This window comes from Anolis carolinensis, chromosome X, assembly GCF_035594765.1.
Source record: "Anolis carolinensis isolate JA03-04 chromosome X, rAnoCar3.1.pri, whole genome shotgun sequence".
In the NCBI taxonomy this organism is placed as follows: domain Eukaryota; kingdom Metazoa; phylum Chordata; class Lepidosauria; order Squamata; family Dactyloidae; genus Anolis; species Anolis carolinensis.
Genome location: NC_085847.1, coordinates 3,203,174 through 3,223,510, shown reverse-complemented (window position 1 = coordinate 3,223,510; position 20,337 = coordinate 3,203,174). Strand labels below are relative to the sequence as shown.

Sequence of the window (20,337 nt, the reverse complement as noted above, 5' to 3'; positions counted from 1 at the left end):
ATTTTTCTCTATTGTTGCTACTATTACATTTATTTTACTCTATTTTTATTATTAATAATACATTTATTATTTCACTCTGATCTTATTATTATTGCATTTATTATTTTTACTCTATTTATTATTACATGTATTATTTTCCTGTATTTATTTTTATTATTATTACATGTATTATTTTATTCTATTATTATTAAAAGGATACATAAGCACATTTACATTGAAGAAGATGAGAATAATTATTTGATCAGAGTGTTGTCGAAGGCTTTCATGGCCGGGATCACAGGGTTGTTGTATGTCTTTCGGGCTGTGTGGTCATGTTCCAGAAGTATTCTCTCCTGACGTTTCGCCTACATCTATGGCCTGCCATAGATGTGGGCGAAACGTCAGGAGAGAATACTTCTGGAACATGACCACACAGCCCGAAAGACATACAACAACCCTGTGATTTGATCAGAGTTGGACAGTCTTATCTTAAATTTGAGCTTTATGTAAATATTCAAAAACATCTAACCTACTGATGCCTCAATTAATGTAATTTCATTGGTATCTATTTTTATTTCTGAAATTTACCATCCTCGGCTTATACTGGAGTCAATGTTTTCCCAGTTTTTTTGTGGTAAAATGAGGTGCCTCGGCTTATATTCGGGTCGGCTTATACTCGAGTATATACGGTATATAGCTATAGAAACTAGATATAGAATTCAAACATTAATTATAACAAATCAGCATTTGCAAGGCTTGGTAAACAGGCTGACTTTCTTTATTGTGGAGTACAGCTGAAGCATTTTCTGCAGAGTCCACAGTAAACACTGCACCTTGTTACTAACAGGTTTGAGTAAACGACTGATGTTTAGAAACCTTTGCCATTTTTTTTACAAAGCAATGTGATACACTAATAGCCTGCTTTTTATGTGACATTTTCCAGGATGCTACGAGTTGTAAACAGAGATAGTTTTGCAGAGTTTTGTAGAGTTGAGATACTGCTATTTGATCCCCACCCTGCAGGATTCCTTACTCCAGAACAGTTGGTGAAGAAGGTGCATTTTCTATTTACATGATGTGACAAGTGTTGCTTTTTTGGTGTCTTTCAGTCCCCTTCGCTCCTGGCTTCGGAGAAGGATGGGGCTTGCCACAGTGCGCCGCTGGCGCTTAAGCTGCCAACCCCGGCCCCACAGAAATCATTTGCGCTGCAAGTAAGTAAAAGACTAAACTAAACAGAGAGTGGAGGAAAACTGCTGGGGTTTAGTACAGTGACTTTAATTGCCCCTATGACAATTTCTCTTTCTCTTCTTTCCATCACCCAGATAAGCTCAGATCCCTCCATGTATATCGAAGTGGAGAACGAAATCACTACAGTGGGGGGTTCGAAACTGAGCAGGTTAAAGTGCAACCGGGAAGGAAAAGAGTGGGAAACGGTGCTCACCAGCCGCATTCTCACCGCAGCAGGAAGCTGGTAAGTGTGTGTCCGTGTCTGTACACAGTATGATCCTACAACTCTCATCATTCTGGGCCAATCCTTACAATGTCTCCATAACAACTTGGCTTTCTTTGTGGCTCTTTCCTTCTTTCCTCCCTTCCCCTCATAGACAGGTCACATTCCTTTCCCAGTGACATCACAGAGGGCCACTTCACCTAGCCCAGTGATGGCCAACCTATGACATGCCTGTCAGCACTGACACGCCTAGCCATTTTTGCTGACACGCTGCCACATGCAGATTGATTGGATGACTAATGTCTTTTGTGGCCAAATTTGGTGTGATTTGGTCCAGTGGTTTTGTTGTTTACTCCATGGGAATTATGCACATTACATTTATATATATATATTATATCATTCTATTATTATTCTATTATTATTGTAGTATATTATCATATTATTACCATTATATTATTATTATATTATTCATTATTCATGACTACATTGAAACTAGAATAGAGAGAAATCAGCGTGGAAACTGCAAGAGGTACCATAGATTGTTGTACATGGAAATACAGTAGAGTCTCACTTATCCAAGCCTCACTTATCCAAGCTTCTGGATAATCCAAGCCATTTTTGTAGTCAATGTTTTCAATATATCGTGGTATTTTGGTGCTAAATTCGTAAATACAGTAATTACAACATAACATTACTATGTATTGAACTACCTTTTCTGTCAAATTTGTTGTATAACATGATGTTTTGGTGCTTAATTTGTAAAATCATAACCTAATTTGATGTTTAATAGGCTTTTCCTTAATCCCTCCTTATTATCCAAGATACTCGCTTATCCAAGCTTCTGCTGGCCCGTTTAGCTTGGATAAGTGAGACTCTACTGTAATGGTAGTAAATAGTTTTTGATTTACTAAATACAGTTATATATTACAATTACACATTTTTGTTATTTAAATACTTATTATGAAATTATGTTTTTTTTTTCTCGAAGTGACACACCACCCAAGTCATGCTAGGTTTTTTGGTGAATTTTGACACACCAAGTGCAAAAGGTTGCCCATCATTGACCTAGCCAGTCCTTCACCTAGCGACGGGCAATCCAGTGACATCACAAAGGGCCACTGAACTGTCATCTAGCGACAGCTTTTGTGCTACAGATAGGCATACTTTAACTATGTGTGCATGTGTGTACATACACATATAAATAAATACACACACACAAATAAATCAATAAATAAAATAAAATTTATTTATACCTCGCCACCATTTTCCAGAGGGACTACGAGGTGGCTCACAAAGCACCCGAAGGTGCAAACACGCAAAATAAAAAAGTACAAAGATGATAACCCGAAAGCAATAACAATCAACATCACAAAACCCTTCTGGTTAAGATCAGTAAAATGCAACAATAGTTGTAGGTATAAAACAACTGTAATAATAATAATAATCATCATCATCATCATCACCATCATCTATCTTGTTTGCTGTGACATAATAAAATAATAATAATAATTGTAATCGCTATTAGTCACATAAAGTTCATGGTGAAGTAGTCTCTAGCTCCTCATATGGTTAAAATTTCTGATACGTTTATGTCCATGTTTGATGCTTTTTATATAGTTCTAAATGCACGGTGAAATAGTCTCTAGCTCTTCAAATGGTTAATATGTCTGATACGTTTATGTCCGTGTTTGATGCTTTTTGTATAGTTCTAAATGAACGGTGAAATAGTCTCTAGCTCCTCAAATGGTTAAAATGTCTAATGCGTTTGTGTCGATGTTTGATGCTTTCTGTATAGTTTTAAATGCACAGTGAAATAGTCTCTAGCTCCTCAAACATGGTTAAATGTCTTAATACGTTTATGTCCATGTTTGATGGTTTTTGTATAGTTTTAAATGATTTTAATTTATATTTATATGTTACTAATTTATACATGTTATTGATCGTTTTATAGTATGTGCGGCATTGGAATTTTTGCCATTCATTATGTCTTGCATCACTCTGAGTCCCCCCGGGGGTGAGAAAGGCGATATAGAAATATAACAATAATAAATACTGTATATACTCGAGTATAAGCCGACCCAAATATAAGCCGAGGCACCTAATTTTACCACAAAACAACTGGGAAAACATTGATTCAAGTATAAGCCGAGGGTGGTACATTTCAGAAATTTTTCCTCCTGCTCTTTTCCAGTGAGGTGGTGAGCGTCGCTTGCGAGAAGAGGACCGTCTCGGTCTTTTCGGCTTGTGGCCGCCGCCTGCTGCCCCCCATCGTCCTGCACTCCCCGATCTCTACTTTGCACTGCACAGGGTTCTACATCATGGCTCTCACGACTACGGCGACCCTCTCTGTCTGGTAAGTAAATGTCCTTAACACTGACGTCCCTATAGAGAGAATACAGTAGGCCCTTTACATTTGCGGGTTTGACTTTCATAGATGTTAATAAGGGGATCTTTTTAGGAATATCTACTTCCCCATGTGCGACTGTGGTCTATTTTTTTTTGTTGTAGGACCTAGAGCAGGGGTGTCAAACTCATTTTCATTGAAGGGTCCCATCAGATGGTTGCCTAATAATAATAATAATAATAATAATAATAATAATAATAATAATACAGTAGAATCTCACTTATCCAACATAAACGGGCCAGCAGAACGTTGGATAAGCGAATATGTTGGATAATAAGGAGCGATTAAGGAGAAGCCTATTAAACATCAAATTAGGTTATGATTTTACAAATTAAGCACCAAAACATCATGCTATAAAACAAATTTGGCTGAAAAAGTGGTTCAATACAAGTAATGCTATGTAGTAATTACTGTATTTACGAATTTAGCACCAAAATATCACGATGTATTGAAAACATTTACAAAAATGCATTGGATAATCCAGAACGTTGGATAAGCGAGTGTTGGATAAGTGAGACTCTACTGTAATAATAATAATAATAATAATAATAATAATAATAATAATAATAATAATAATAATGGTGGTCCGGGTGGAGATTGGCACATTGGGTGCTGTGGCAAAAGATCTCAGCCAGCATTTGGAAACAATAGACATTGACAAAATCACGATCTGCCAACTGCAAAAGGCCACCCTACTGGGATCTGCACGCATCATCCGAAAATACATCACACAGTCCTAGACACTTGGGAAGTGTTCGACTTGTGATTTTGTGATACGACATCCAGGATATCTATCTTGTTTGCTATGTCATAATAAAATAATAATACATCACACAGTCCTAAACACTTGGGAAGTGTTCGACTTGTGATTTTGTAATATGAAATCCAGCATATATATCTTGTTTGCTGTTTCATACTATGTCCTTGTGTCAATAATAATAATAATAATAATACACTCTATTTATATTCCACTCTTCTTCCCTAAGGGACTCAGAGCGGATTACAGCATTTATATACTGTTCAGTTGCTGATTAATTCCTCTGTTTGCTGTGTGCCATATAAAAGACTAGGAAAGGGTTATGGGAGAGACAGTGGGCGGGGTCATGCAAATTCTACACCAATGGAGAGAGTCAGAAACACTGGGATGACTGTGGTGGAGGAAAAACCAAATCTAGGGTGAAATCTAGCCTTCACTTAGGTGGTGGGCAGGATGGTGCTTGTGGAAGACATTGGCAGGCTCTTGGACATGTTTACGGCGCTCACTATAACCTGCAATGTCATTGGAGGGAGGGCCATTGGTGTCTCCTGAATAGTGGGAGCTATAGCTAGATGTGTCTCTTTCCGGGTTTGAAATAGTTGTGCTTTGTCTTATTTTTTTCAGGAACGTTCAGAAACGCTCGGTCGTGGTGAAAGACGAGTCTCTGCAGACCATTTTGGCGGGTAAGGATACCAAAAAGCTACATACTAAACTATAGGCCCTTAAACTATGGGCCGGTTCACAGAAGAAACCCCAAGGGCCATCTAGTCCAACCTGCTTAAAATATAATAAAGGAAGTCTGTGCCTCCTCCAACTTGATAAGGGATAATGACAAAGGAAGGACACAATCTAACTCCTCCCAACAGATGGCCATCCGGTCACTGCTTTAAAACCTTGCACTGCTCTTCAGTGACCCCATCTAAGCATTTGGTGTGATGTGATCCCCTAGGAAGCGAAACCACTGTGTCTCAGATCTTGTTGACGCAACACGGCATCCCGATTATGAATATGTCGGATGGGAGAGCATACTGTTTTAGTCCATCTCTGTCATCCTGGTAAGTACCCCATGTTTGGTTCTCCATTATACTAAATAGGAGCGGAGCTCTGGCTCAAACTTTGGCGGTTCAGTAAGTTTTAGTTCAGGCTTACGTTAAAATAACAGCTTTTTTCTGTAGAAATTCAGAGGATTCCTATCTTGGAATAAGTGGGCCGTAGAATGCAGCATTAATGTGTCTATGTTTATACATTCATTCATTTATTTATCTATTTATTTACAGTATTTATATTCCGCCCTTCTCACCCCAAAGGGGACTCAGGGTGGATCACAATGTACATATACTAGTAAACATTAAATGCCATTAGACTTACGACACACACAGACATTCCAGCTTCTGACTTCATAAGGGTATGCTCGATTCCGGCCACAGAGGGAGCTGCTGCTTCATCATCCACTGTGACAACAAGTCCTTGATAGATACTTCCTCATTCCTTTCCTCACGCTGCTGGATTATTTTTTTATGGTGTTGTAAATTTGTTAAATTAGCCTCCCCACATAAGTGGTACCTACATTTCCTGCTTGAAAAATGTAACTATCTTTCGGGTTGCTTAGATCAACAACGAGCTGAGCTATTTTAATGGTCGGGTGCTCAATCTGACGCGGGCATGGCTTCGAACTCATGACCTCTCGATCAGCAGTGATTTATTGCAGCTGGCTACTAACCAGCTGTGCCACAGACCGGCCCAGCTGTATTGTTTATGTCTTTTTTTCTGTTCAAAATTTTAATTAAAAATATGGAAAAAATATGTACACTGTCAACAAAAAAAGTAGATTTTGTTGGGTCAATTTTTGACTCTGCCAATTTGGATCCGCTTTTTTGAAGAAGCCGTGCATGACAAGTGGCTGAAAATGTCACGTTGACTTCACTAAATTATCTCCTTTGTGGATAGAAAAAGTGGGATATAATAATGATGATGATGATGATGATAATAATAATAATAATAATAATAATAATAATAATAATAATAATAAGCTATTTATAACCCATCCTCTTACCCCGGAAGGACTCAGGGTGGTTATAAATAAACATCATAATAATACCATCTCGTAGGTCTAATTCTATGGGAATTCTGCAATAGAATGTTATACTCCATTGAACTCAGTTGCTTCTGAATGAATTAAATTGCAAGACTTTTCATGTCACTTAAAACTGTTCTTGTTCTGTGGCTCGTTCTTCCATTTTTGCTCTGTGGCAGAGTGGATTTCAAATGGGTTTCAAGGATTAGGCCTTTTAGTTTTGAGGTCATGAGATCCTGGAATAGTCGGCTGTCTGTTTGGATGTTTAGAGTCCTGCGTCTTCATTTCTTCACCATCAATATTCCTTCCTTTCCCAGGAACCTGATCTCCGACAAGCAGGAGACTCTAGCGCAATGTGCGGACTTCAGGAGCAGTTTGCCGTCCCAGGAGGCGATGCTGTGCTCAGGACCTTTAGCCATAATCCAAGGGAAGACGTCGAAGTAAGACCTGGCGTGTGGCATTCCTTTTTAATACGGGCCTTCCTTTCCTTTCCACTCCTGTGGCAGATTCGGACTATTATGACTTGCAGGGGGCTTTTGAAAGTTGGAGGAGGCACACATGCAGAACATCTCGATTCAGAAACTGAATTATTATTATTATTTGGCAATGTAGATGTGGCTTGGTATAATTACCTGTCCATCCTGTTTAGCCCATCTCCATTACTTTCCCCTGTCTCTCTCATCTCCATTAGGCCTATTTTTTATACTGTAAGATATCCTCTGATCATTGAAAAACACCTCTGTATTCACAGATGGAACTATTATACTGTATATACTCGAGTATAAGCCTACCTTTTCAGCCCTTTTTTAAGACTGAAAAAGCCCCCCTCGGCTTATACTCGGGTGAGGGTCCTGGTTGGCTTATATTTGAGTCAGCTTATGCTCGAATATATGGTACATTTATTATTTTTCTCTATTATTATTAGTATTATTACATTTATTATTTTTCTCTATTGTTGTTGCTACTATTATACAGTAAAGTCTCACTTATCCAACATAAACGGGCCGGCAGAATGTTGGATAAGCGAATATGTTGGATAATAAGGAGGCATTAAGGAAAAGCCTATTAAACATCAAATTAGGTTATGATTTTACAAATGAAGCACCAAAACATCATGTTAGACAACAAATTTGGCAGAAAAAGTAGTTCAATACGCAGTAATGCTATGTAGTAATTACTGTATTTATGAATTTAGCACCAAAATATCACGATATATTGAAAACATTGACTAAAAAAATGGCTTGGATAATCCAGAACATTGGATAAGCGAGTGTTGGATAAGTGAGACTCTACTGTATTTAATTTACTCTATTTTTTATTATTAATACATTTAATATTTCACTCTGATCTTATCTTTATTGCATTTATTATTTTACTCTATTTATTATTACTTGTATTATTTTCCTGTATTTATTATTATTATTATTACATGTATTATTTTACTCTATTATTATTAAAAGGATACAAAAGCACATTTACATTGAAGAAGATGAGATTAATGATTTGATCAGAGTTGGACAGTCTTATCTTACATTTGAGCTTGATGTAAATATGAATAATAAATAATATAATAATAATATAAGAGTAAAAATATAATGTACTACAATAATAATAGAATGATATTATATATATATACTAGCTGTGTCCGGCCACGCGTTGCTGTGGCGTTGTCTGTTGGTGTTGGTGAGAAATTGTTGAGCTAGTGGTGGTATTGAATGTCTGTTGTATGGTTGTCTTTATGTTTAGTATGCACACTGAAGTGGATTATATGGCAGTGTGGAGTCAAGATAATCCAGTTCAAAGCAGATAATATAAGATTCTAAATGGGTGATATAGCTGTGTGGAAGGGCCTTGAGTCTACACTGCCATATAATCCAGTGCAAATTAGATAATCTGTGAAAGAGGCCTAAGTTAGGCCTAACTCTGCCTGTCCCCCCTGGGCTGAGTGGGTTGCTAGGAGACCAAGTGGGCGGAGCTTAGCCTTCTAACTGGCAGCAATTGGATAAAAACTATTATTCCTCTCCCTGTAATTAGGACTTTATTTTTCTTTTCTTTTTGTTGTATCAACCTAGAGCCGTGAATGGATGGGTTGTGTTGTCAAATTTCGAGGTTGGGGGGCCTGTAGTTTTGTTGTTTTGTCCGCTGCCCTGATGCCATCACTCTTTTATATATATAGATATGATGTAATGTGCATAATTCCCATGGAGTAAACAACAAAACCACTGGACCAAATCACACCAAATTTGGCCACAAAATACATAGTCATCCAATCAATCTGCACGCGGCAGCATGTCAGCAAAAATGGCTAGGCGTGTCAGTGCTGACACGCGTGTCATAGGTTGGCCATCACTGCCCTAAAGGCACCAGATCCTGCTTGATCGTGGAAACTAAGCAGGGTCAACCCTGGTTAGGAATTGGGTGGGAGACCAACAAGGAATACCTAGTGTTGTGGGCTACATTTCAGAAGATGAAAATGCTCTTGTCTTTATTCCTTGTTGCAGTTCCGGAAGGCAAGCGGCCAAGTTGTTCTCCATGCCTCTCTTGGTCCAGCAGGAAACGACCCTGGCCTACTTGGAGAGCCAGGTGGCAGCTGCCTTGACTTTGCAGTCGAGTCACGAATACCGCCACTGGCTCCTTATCTATGCACGGTATCTAGTTAATGAAGGTGAGCATCCCGTTTTCCTTTTCCGTCTACCACAGCGGGAGAAAATGCCCATTGAATTGTCAAATTTCCCGCAAACATTCAATGCCATATAAACATAGAACTGAGACAGACGCAGAGGCAATTTAAATCTTCTCCAGCTTCCTGAGGGCATGCTTGATTCCGGCCACAGGGGGAGCAGCTGCTTCATCGTCCACTGCAATGGCAACTTCCTCATTCCAACGGCGGCTGGGTGATTTTTTTTTTTTTTTTGTGGTGTCATAAATTAGCCTCCCCACATATAAGTGGTACCTAAATTCCTACTTGATAGATGCAACTATCTTTCGGGTTGCTTAGGTCAACAATGAGCAGGGGCTATATTTTATTTTAATTGTTGGGTGCTCACCCTGACATGGGCTGGCCTCGAACTCATGACCTTTTGGTCAGAGTGATTTATTGCAGCTGGCCCGGCCCCTTCTGTCTTTCTGTCTTGGATACTATTCCTGTGTATAAGTATGCTCCGATGTATTCGGTTTTATATTTTATTTTTAGTGTCTTTTTATCAGGGTTTCTGTATTTTATGATATTTTTTAATTTTATTTCCTTTTTTTATCACGTTGTTTATTAAGTTACAGTTAGGTTGCTTATATTGTCTAACGTGCCTTGTCCTGGTGTAAACTACTGTATGGTTTTCTTTTGCCATTGAATGGTTGCCATGTTGTTGGAAACCGCCCTGAGTCCCTTCGAGGAGATAGGGCGGTCTGTAAAGAAAGTTTATTATTAATTTTTGTTTGTGTTTCCACTAGGGTTTGAATATCGCCTGCGGGAATTATGCAAGGATTTATTGGGGCCGGTCCATTCCTCCTCTGGAAGTCAGTGGGAATCAACTGTGGTGGTAAGTCTCTCCACCCCCTTCTTTATTCAAGTCACACTCTCTCAGCCTCAGATGAAGACAAAGGCAAATCCCCTTTGAATACATCTTGACAAGAAAACCCTATGAGAGGGATGTCTTAGGGTTGCCCTGAGTCTGAAATGACTTGAAGGCACACAACAACAACAATAAACTATAGTCTGTGGTTTTTTATGACTTGCTTTTATTGTCTGATTATTGGTTTTACTGTTTTGTTTTTATTGTTCTGTTCGGGCTTGGCCCCATGTAAGCCGCCCCGAGTCCCTTCGGGGATAAGAATAAAATAATAATAATAATAATAATTATTATTATTATTATTATTATTATTATTATTATTATTATCTGATCCCCCGCAGGCTTAGGGACTGTGAACTGGCCCTGTTTAAAAAGTTTGAGGAGCCCTGACTTCGGAATTCCAGACAGGAAACAATCAGGGCCAGCTAACACCTCCCAACAAAGGATTCCCCAAGGCAGTAAGCAGCCAGACCTTGAAGCTGAAAGTCTGTTCAATGCTAATCAAGATCCTAAATTGAAACACTCATACCTGGCTCAAACAGACAAGAACTTTTCTCCCACCCTGAACATTCCACAAATATATGAAACCCCACTTATAATATAATAATTTTATTTTTGTATCCCACCTCCATCTCGAAGGGATTGGGGGGGAGCTTACATGGGGACAAGCCCGATGAGACATAGATTAAAAACATAACTGAATAAAATTTAAAACAACATCGTAACAACATAGAAACATCATCAAACAACAAATAGCCTGAACAGTAATAAATAAAATAAAGTTATTATTATTATTATTATTATTATTATTATTATTATTATTATAAGTGGGGTTTTATATATATGTGGAATGTTCAGGGTGGGAGAAAAACTCTGTTTGAGGCAGGTGTGAATGTTTCAATTGGCCACCTTGATTAATATTGAATAGTATTGGGAGAAATGTGGAATACATAATTCAATGTTTGTTTTATATGATTTTATTTGTTTTATGACTTGCTTTATTGTTGATTGATTTGTTTTTATTGTTGTGTTTTATATTGTCTGTTTTGCCTGGGCTTGGCCCCATGTAAGCCTCCCCGAGTCCCCTTGGGGAGATGGGGCGGGGTATAAAAATAAAATTATTATTATTATAAATTACATTACTAGATAGTTTTTTTTATCCTGCATTACATTTGACATGGTCTGAACTAAGGTCTACGTACAAGGCTCTTGGAAGAATGGATTGAGTAGCTATATATTTTAAGCTTGTATAATGTGCTTTTATTAATTACTGTTAATCGTTTTAGATGTGTTGTTGATTTTTATTGATTGTATTTGGGCATTGCATTTTGCCAGTTGTTGTAAGCCATCTTGAGTCCCCTCGGGTGAGAAAGGCGGGATAAAAATGTTGTAAATAAAAAATAATAATAGCCTTGGAGCGTCAAGGTCTGGCTGCTTCCTGCCTGGGGGAATCCTTTGTTGGGAGGTGTTAGCGGGCCCTGATTGTTTCCTGTCAGGAATTCCCCTGGTATTTGAGTGGTGTTTTTTTATTTACTGTCCTGAATCTTTTTTTGTCCCCCTTTACAGGGCTTACGAAAGCGAGACCTGCTCAAGGAGCTTCTTCCAGTCATTGGCCAAAACCTTCGTTTCCAGCGGCTCTTCACCGAATATCAAGAGCAACTAGACATCTTGAGAGACCAGTAGCATTGTCTCGGGCGTTTCTCTGGCCCGCGGAGGGAAAACAGTTGCCGAAAAGCATTCAGACAGAAGCCGAGGGCCATAGTCAGAGTTGGATGGGAAGGGGAGGTACACGAGCCGCCTCCCGAGGTGTTCTAACAAAAACAAAATACTGTTCTGTTTTGTTTTGTTTCTTAAAAAGAAGGTCACGAGAGGAAAATGTGGAATAAGGGGATGGATAGAGCATGGGGATTTGTTTTCCAAATGAAATTTGTGCCCTGCAGTTGCTCACTTGTGGCCTGCCTTGCAAAATGTCCTCTGGGGATCCTTTTGATTCGGGATCTCCCGGTGATCAAAAGAGGGCCTGGATTTTGGAGATAACAGAAAAAGCACAGACGATAAACCGAACGTCACATTCGCCCTCGTTCTGGGGTTTCTTTGCTAAGGATTTCTTGCCGCTCTGTCATACATTTGGGTTACACGAGGAGAAGTCCCATAGAACAAAAATTCGTCAAAACGCCTAAGGAATTATGCAGCTGACAGACTCGTAACTGTGAATAACAATAAACGGAAAGCAGGCTGTTCTATCACATGGACTATTTTTGTACTAGAAATTTGCTAACTTGTAATATGAGAAAAAGAAAAGAAATTATTTGGCCAATAACCAGAATTTTGCGCGCGCCCTTCCCCCCCCCTTTTACCGAGTTGACTGGTTGTCCGAAACTTAACCTGTTGAATTATGACAGATGTGTTGCTGAATAATTGTTACAAAAATTTATGTTCTCTGGTTGTTAATTTTTAACTATTTCTAAAAGGCATTTGTGGGAGGGGGAATAGTTGAAAAGGGAGGGCTGGGCTTTGGGAAGTTTCTTTTTTGTAAGTACAAATAATAAATGAACACTGCATTGATCTAAGAACCAACGTGGATGTTTGTGTGCTGCTTATAGAATCAGAATCACTATTTATATTCCACCCTTGATGTTTATTTTATGTATTGTTTTATTATGTATTTATTTATTTACAGTATTTATATTCCAGCTTCTCATCCCGAAGGGGACTCAGGGCAGATCACAATGCACGCATACATGGCAAACATTCAATGCCATTATTAGACATATGACATATATCGACAGACACGGAGGCAATTAACATTCTAGCTTCCGGCATCATTAGGATATGCCGCTTCACTGTCCACCTGTGACACCGAGTCCTTGATGGAGTACTTCCTCATTCTTCTGCATGCTGCTGGAAGTTTTATGGTGTCATAAATTAGTTAAATTAGCCAACAAACAAGGCACCAATTTTATTTCATCACATAATAGTGTTGCCCACTTCCAACAAAAAAAGGATTTAAAAGTGTGGCTATTGTGTGATGAAATATAGTACATCCATATGAGACAATGTTGACAATGATCATAAAGTGAGAGTTTTAGAAGAGCCATTCCTCATACTTTACACCAGGTTGTCTTCGCTATTGGTTACCTATACAAGTGTACTTGTAATTCTTTTCAGACTTAAACACAGCAGCCAAATGTGTAATTCAGCCATTCCGTATAAGGAGAAATACAGTAGAGTCTCACTTATCCAACACTCGCTTATCCAACGTTCTAGATTATCCAACGCATTTTTGTAGTCAAGGTTTTCAATATATCAAGATATTTTGGTGCTAAATTCGTAAATACAGTAACCACTACATAGCATTACTGCGTATTGAACTACTTTTTCTGTCAAATTTGTTGTATGACATGATGTTTTGGTGCTTAATTTGTAAAACGATAACCTAATTTGATGTTTAATAGGCTTTTCCTTAATCCCTCCTTATTATCCAACATATTTGCTTATCCAACGTTCTGCCGGCCCGTTTATGTTGGATAAGTGAGACTCTACTGTAGCCGGGAAACTACCTGAGCTTGTGATAATCCTCTGATTTTATTTCTCTCGTGTTTATTTTGTCTTTCTAATGAATCGGGGGTAGCAAGCACCATCCAACCAAAGTAAACATTATGTGAATTGGAACTGTAGTTTTACAAGATAGTAACCCCTCACCAAACTACAAATCCCAGGATCCCACAGCATTGAGCCATGGTAGCTATTATCAAACTACAGTAGAGTCTCACTTATCCAACATAAACCGGCCGGCAGAACGTTGGATAAGCGAATATGTTGGATAATAAGGAGAGATTAAGGAGAAGCCTATTAAACATCAAATTAGGTCATGATTTTACAAATTAAGCACCAGAACATCATGTCTAACAATAAATTTGACAGAAAAAATAGTTCAATAAGCAGTAATGCTATGTAGTAATTACTGTATTTACGAATTTAGCACCAAAATATCATGATGTATTGAAAACATTGACTACAAAAATGTGTTGGATAATCCAGAACGTTGGATAAGCGAGTGTTGGATAAGTGAGACTCTACTGTACATCCATTCCATAGTGTAGATGCCCCCTTCAACTTGAGCTTAAGATATGACATGTCCAGATGTTTTGGACTTCATCTCCCAGAATTCCAGCGCCTTGCCCAAGCTGGTTGGGGCTTCTGGGAGTTGGAGTCCAATAAGCCAAAGGACCACAGTTTGGGGAAATTGAAAATAAACAGGAATTTTAAGAAGAAAAAACCAAAGTGAGAGATGGTGAGAGATGAGACCAAAGGACACCCGGAACTCAAAAGCACAGGCGCTTGTTTCCAGAGGGAGCCGATATAAATGGTGCACTCGGCCACAAACCGGAAGTGGCAGAGTTTGAGGCGTTTTGAGGGAGCGTTTGAGGCGCTTGAGTCGAAGCGAGTGAAGCGAGAAAAGGCCTGTTTTTGTTCCTTTTGAAGCCGGGGACTCTCTTGTTTTCCTTCAGCCCCGAGAGGAGTCACTGAAGCGAGCGCCATGGGGAAAAGGCAGCACCAAAAGGACAAAATGTGAGTCAAAGCTTCGCCTCAAGTCCAAAATAACTCGTGTGGGCCTGCGAAACTCTTCCGCTTTTGGCCTGGGAGAGCGTTCCAGCGCCTCAGCCCTGCCTCAGAACTCCAAAACAGTCCCAAATTAAGTGGCTGAGAGTATTCATCCACTGACACAAAAAGAATTAATGTAATTTGATACTACTTTCAACGGCCATGGCTTCTGGGAGTTGTAGTTTTGCAAGGCCTTGAGCCTTCTCTTGCCAGAGAGTCAGGGCTCACCAAAGTGCCAGCTCCCAGGACTCCATAGACATTTAAAATGGTGTTGAAACAGTCTTAATTCGCCAGTGGGGCAGCACCCAGAGCAACACCTTTGCTTTTGGACACTTCAACGCGCCCTAATATGATTATTTATTTATTTACAACATTTCTACCCCGCCTTTCTCACCCAGAGGGACTCAAGGTGGCTTACAAAAATTGGCAAAATTCAATGCCCAAAACAAAATTCAATGAAATCAGACAATAATAATAATAATAATAATATGACCCGGCTACATGGGTCAGAAGCCCGAAATACAAAACAATAAAACAGTTAAAACACATTGCAATACAAAGACAGTAAAATCAGCAGTTATACAAAACAGTTACCTTCAAACCAATACAGTAAATCATAAAAAGTCTGTTAACATACAAATCAGCTAAAAATAAAATCAGTTAAATTAAAATAAAATAAACCACCAGGTTGGTGGAGGGGATGGCATGACGGGGTCACCAAAACTAAGGTGCAATGACAAAGTTCTAAAGTGCTTTGGGTCAAAGGACAAAGTGTAAACATTCCAGGAGTGAAGGGGAAGGAGACAACACAGTGAAATCAATTAAATACTTAATAAAAACATTATACAAAGCTTAAAAACATATAAATACTTAAATCCGTTCATTATTATTATTATTATTATTATTATTTAGTTTATTTATATCCTGCCTCCATCTCCCCAAAGGGGACTCGGGGCGGCTCACAGAAATATCAAATTAAAACAATAACACTATGCAATACATCAATAAACAAAAACATGTACCAATTATAAAATCTGAACAGTACCATAGGATATAAAAACACGCTTAATAAGACATAACATTAAAACCAGCAAGGTTGCAGTAATAGATAAGCTAAAGTCCACATTATAAGTTGTACATTCAAGATAACAAATAAAGTGCAGTAAATTCATTTGGAGTCGGTTTGGGATGGTCAGTTTGGGATTCATCCAGATAGATAAAGGTAAAGGTTTCCCCTGACGTTAAGTCCAGTCGTGTCCGACTCAGGGGGTTGATGCTCATCTCCATTTCTAAGCCGAAGAGCCGGCATTGTCCGTAGACACCTCCAAGGTCATGCGGCCATTGGCATGACTACATGGAGCGCTGTTACCTTCCTGCCTGAGCAGTACCTATTGATCTACTCACATTGGCATGTTTTCGAACTGCTAGGTTGGCAGAAGCTGGAGCTAACAGCGAGCGCTCACGCCGCGCCCAGGATTCGAACCTGTGACTTTTCAGTCTGCAAGTTCAGCAGCTCAGTGCTTTAATACACTGTGCCACCAGGGGTTCCACAAAACATTATACAAAGCTTTAAAACATAAATACAGTAGAGTCTCACTTATCCAAGCTAAACGAGCCAGCAGAAGCTTGGATAAGCGAGTATCTTGGCTAATAAGGAGGGATTAAGGAAAAGCCTATTAAACATCAAATTAGGTTATGGTTTTACAAATTAAGCACCAAAACATGTGATACAATTTGACAGAAAAAGTAGTTCAATACACAGTAATGTTATGTTGTAATTACTGTATTTACGAATTTAGCACCAAAATATCACGATATATTGAAAACATTGACTACAAAAATGGCTTGGATAATCCAGAACCTTGGATAAAGCGAAGCTTGGATAAGTGAGATTCTACTGTACTCAAGTCCATTCATCCAGAGGCACATAAACCTAAGGCACATAAACCTTAGTTCGGACCATGTCGGATCATATCTGCTTTGTACTGCGTTATCTGAATCCACACTGCCATACAAACCAGTTCAATGTGGATTTTATACAGCTGTGTGGAAGGGGCCTAGGACACATGGAGCCATGGGTTCAAATGACAGGAAAGGAGATTTCACCTGAACATTAGGAGGAACTTCCTGACCATAAGAAGAGGTGTTCAGCAGTGGAACTCTACCTCGGCGTCTGGTGGAAACTCCTTCCTTGGAGACTTTTAAACAGAGGCTGGATGGCCATCTGTCAGGGAAGCTTTTATTGCACTTTTCCTGCATGGCTGAAAGGATTTGGACCAGATGGCCCATGTGATCTCTTCAAAATCTATGGTTCTATGAATTTGATGTTCAGACTTGAATCCCATCTCCATTACGAACCTATAAGCAAATACAGGTATTCTGTAATCCAAAACACCCTGTGTTCATAATAATAACATTTATTTATTATTTATTATTATTTATTTAAAACATTCATATTCCACCCTTCTCACCCCGAAGGGCATAAAAATAATATTCCAACAGTTATATTACAAGGGACTCTTCTTATTTTGGATGCTGTATATTTATATTATTTGCATATAAGGACCTTAGTGAAATGCTTGTTTGGAATATCTATTCCAAGTTTTCAAAAAGCCTTGGCCGTGCATTGTTTAACCTTGTCTCTTTTTTTTTTTAAGGTACATAACTTGTACGGAATATACACATTTTTACGGAGGAAAAAAAGCAGGTATGCGACCAATAGAACTTGTGTGGGTTTTTTTTTTAATTCTCACAATAGTCCCTTTCACGATTTGTATGTTTGGCATGGGCTCTATAAGTAGCTCATTAAATAGACCCATAGCAACCAACTCTTACAATTCACAGGCATACACGAAAGTAGTTGTTTACCTTGGCATGTTCAAATCAGTCAAAACATCCAGTTTGGGCTCTTAAATGTTTATGTTTTGATATGTGATGTAGTTAACTTGTTGCAATCACAGTTTAGAGCAGGGGTCCCCAAACTTTTTAAGAAGAGGGCCGGTCCACAATCCTTCAGACTCTGGAGGGGCCGAATTATCATTTGAAAAAAAATACAAGCAATTTTCTATGCATACTGCACATGTCTTATTTGTAGTGCAGCAACAACAACAACAACAAAAGAACAATACAATACTTAAAAATGAAAACAATTTTAACCAACATAAACCTATTAGGATTTCAATGGAAAGTGTGGACCTGCTACTGGCCAATGAGATAGTCAAGTTAATTAGGATTGTTGTTGTTGTTGTGTGCCTTCAAGTCATGTCAGATTTTGGCCGAGGCGAAGTCTAAAATTAATTATTTATTTAGTGCATTCCTTTACTACATTTATATCCCATCCTTCTCACCCCGAAGGGGACTCAGAGCAGCTGTATGTACATACAATATATTATATTATTAGCATAGCACAATATTAGCATTATATATTACTATATTGAACTATACCACTATACTATTATATAATATGTAATATATAATATATAATTAATATTATTATATGGTATTTCTATTAGTATTATATTGTATAACATAAGATTATTATCAATATTATATTTATATACAATATATTATATTATTAAAACTGATATAAAAATATTGTATTATAAAACTGAGGGCGGGGGCCAGGTATATGACCTTGGAGAGCTGCATCTGGCCCCCGGGCCTTAGTTTGGGGACCCCTGGTTTAGAGTGAGTGTATAGTGATCACTGGTTGAAAAGGTTCATACATTAAACATGCTGGGTTTTTTTGCTTCTTTGAACAGAAATTCCACAGTCCAACTTCAGGCGCCTACCTTTTGACCACTGCAGGTGAGCCTTGATCTCTATTCCATTCGATTGTACTACTTGATTCCGTCATACTTCCTCTAAAAAGCTGCATTTAATTTGAATGTGAATGCTACGGAGGGAGGGATTTAAGGTGTCCCAATGTGTCCTGCCAATCTTTAATTTGTTTTTAATTCATTTCCCCCTACCAGCTTATCTTTGCAGCCATTTGAATATCCCGTTTGCACACCAGAAGGCATCATCTTCGACTTGTTGTAAGTTACTACTTTTCCGATCCCTATTTTTCATTAGTTTCAAATTAGTATGTCAGCTAGTTAGAAGCCAGACTAAAGGTCGAGTTTCCAGGGGGTGCTCAGCAAGGGGCTAGATATCTCCAGACCATATAAAAGTTCCTTTTTGTGGGCTACAACCCCCAGAGAAGGGTCTAGCAGGGCGTTGCTGACCAATAACTAACAAACTGTGCACTCCTTTTATCTAGAACGATTCCAACTCTGAGTAAATCATTATTCTAACCTTCTTCAATGTAAATGTGCTTACGTATCCTTCTAATAATAAAAATAGAGTAAAATAATAAATGTAATAATAATTATTATTATTGTATCAGAGTAAAATAATACATGTAATAATAATAAATGTAGAAAAATAATAAATGTAATAATAGAGAAAAATAATAAATGTAATAACAATAGAGTAAAATAATAAATATAATAATATCAGAGTAAAATAATAAACGAATTTAACTATACATGTATTTTAAATGTTATAATTCATGGTCTAATAGAGTCTAATTAGAGTTTTAATTGATGTGGTACTGTTTTATTGTTTATTAATATGTCGTTGTTTTATTGAATGTATTTTGGGCAATGTAATTTGCCGACTGTTGTAAGCCGCCCTGAGTCCCTCCGGGTGAGAAGGGCGGGGTAAAAACGATGTAAATAAATAAATAAATGTAATAATAATAAAAATATCAGAGTAAAATAATAAATGTAATAATAGAGTTAATAATAAATAATAAAATAAATAATAAGAAATAAATAATAAATGTGATAATAAATAATAATAAATAGAGTAAATAGAGTAAAATAATAAATGTAATAATAATAATAATAAATAGAGTAAAAAAATAAATGTGCCGTATATACTCGAGTATCAGCTAACCTAAACATAAGCCGGCCAGGACCCTCACTCGAGTATAAGCCAAGGGGGGATTTTTTAGCCCTTAAATAGGGCTGAAAACTTGGCTTACACTCGAGTATATATGGTAGTTAAAATGCAACCATGAAAACACCTATTAAAGCATACACATTAAAATACATGACACAAAGTGATTTTTAACATTCATCGTTAAAATCGACTGGGTGATCATAGTATGGCTTTTCTTACCTTTTTCACTTATCAAGCCAACTAGTAGTAACCTATGCAATTTGGTGTACTGTGCCAATAACGTTGTCAAGGCCTGTTTCACAAGCTCGCCCACATTTGCGGTGTAATTTTTCTTTTTTCCTTTCCTTTATGGGGTCCATTATTTTTGTTCAGGGCTCTAGTCCCCCTACTGATACATTTTGCCTCTGATCCTCGGCTGCTAGGTGGGCAGCGTGAAATATGCAGAGGGAGTTTGCAGCTAAGATACTGTTTGGAGAGAGAGAGCTCTTCTCAGCTCACTTTGCCAGCTGCATCAGGCTTTTAGGAGGTTGAAAAAGTGTTCTGACTTGTGTCTTT

General features: G+C 38.1%; 2 protein-coding genes across 2 annotated transcripts in view; both read left to right on the top strand.

Annotated features, from left to right (window-relative positions):
- The window catches only part of LOC100556463 (protein HIRA), a 45,517-nt gene extending 32,710 nt beyond the window's left edge, over positions 1 to 12,807 (top strand). Inside the window, exons 17-25 of the mRNA XM_003225118.4 lie at positions 1,089 to 1,190; positions 1,302 to 1,450; positions 3,621 to 3,782; positions 5,215 to 5,273; positions 5,540 to 5,645; positions 6,982 to 7,104; positions 9,166 to 9,329; positions 10,112 to 10,200; positions 11,797 to 12,807. Of these exons, the coding sequence (XP_003225166.1) occupies positions 1,089 to 1,190; positions 1,302 to 1,450; positions 3,621 to 3,782; positions 5,215 to 5,273; positions 5,540 to 5,645; positions 6,982 to 7,104; positions 9,166 to 9,329; positions 10,112 to 10,200; positions 11,797 to 11,913 (1,071 nt within the window). The 3' untranslated portion in view covers positions 11,914 to 12,807. The remainder of the gene's footprint in view (positions 1 to 1,088; positions 1,191 to 1,301; positions 1,451 to 3,620; positions 3,783 to 5,214; positions 5,274 to 5,539; positions 5,646 to 6,981; positions 7,105 to 9,165; positions 9,330 to 10,111; positions 10,201 to 11,796) is intronic.
- Positions 12,808 to 14,603: 1,796 nt separating this feature from the next.
- Positions 14,604 to 20,337, top strand: part of ppil2 (peptidylprolyl isomerase like 2) — a 59,458-nt gene continuing 53,724 nt past the window's right edge. The window contains exons 1-4 of the mRNA XM_003225117.4: positions 14,604 to 14,802; positions 17,493 to 17,542; positions 18,597 to 18,642; positions 18,810 to 18,872. Coding sequence (XP_003225165.1) covers positions 14,771 to 14,802; positions 17,493 to 17,542; positions 18,597 to 18,642; positions 18,810 to 18,872 — 191 coding nt within the window. The 5' untranslated portion in view covers positions 14,604 to 14,770. The remainder of the gene's footprint in view (positions 14,803 to 17,492; positions 17,543 to 18,596; positions 18,643 to 18,809; positions 18,873 to 20,337) is intronic.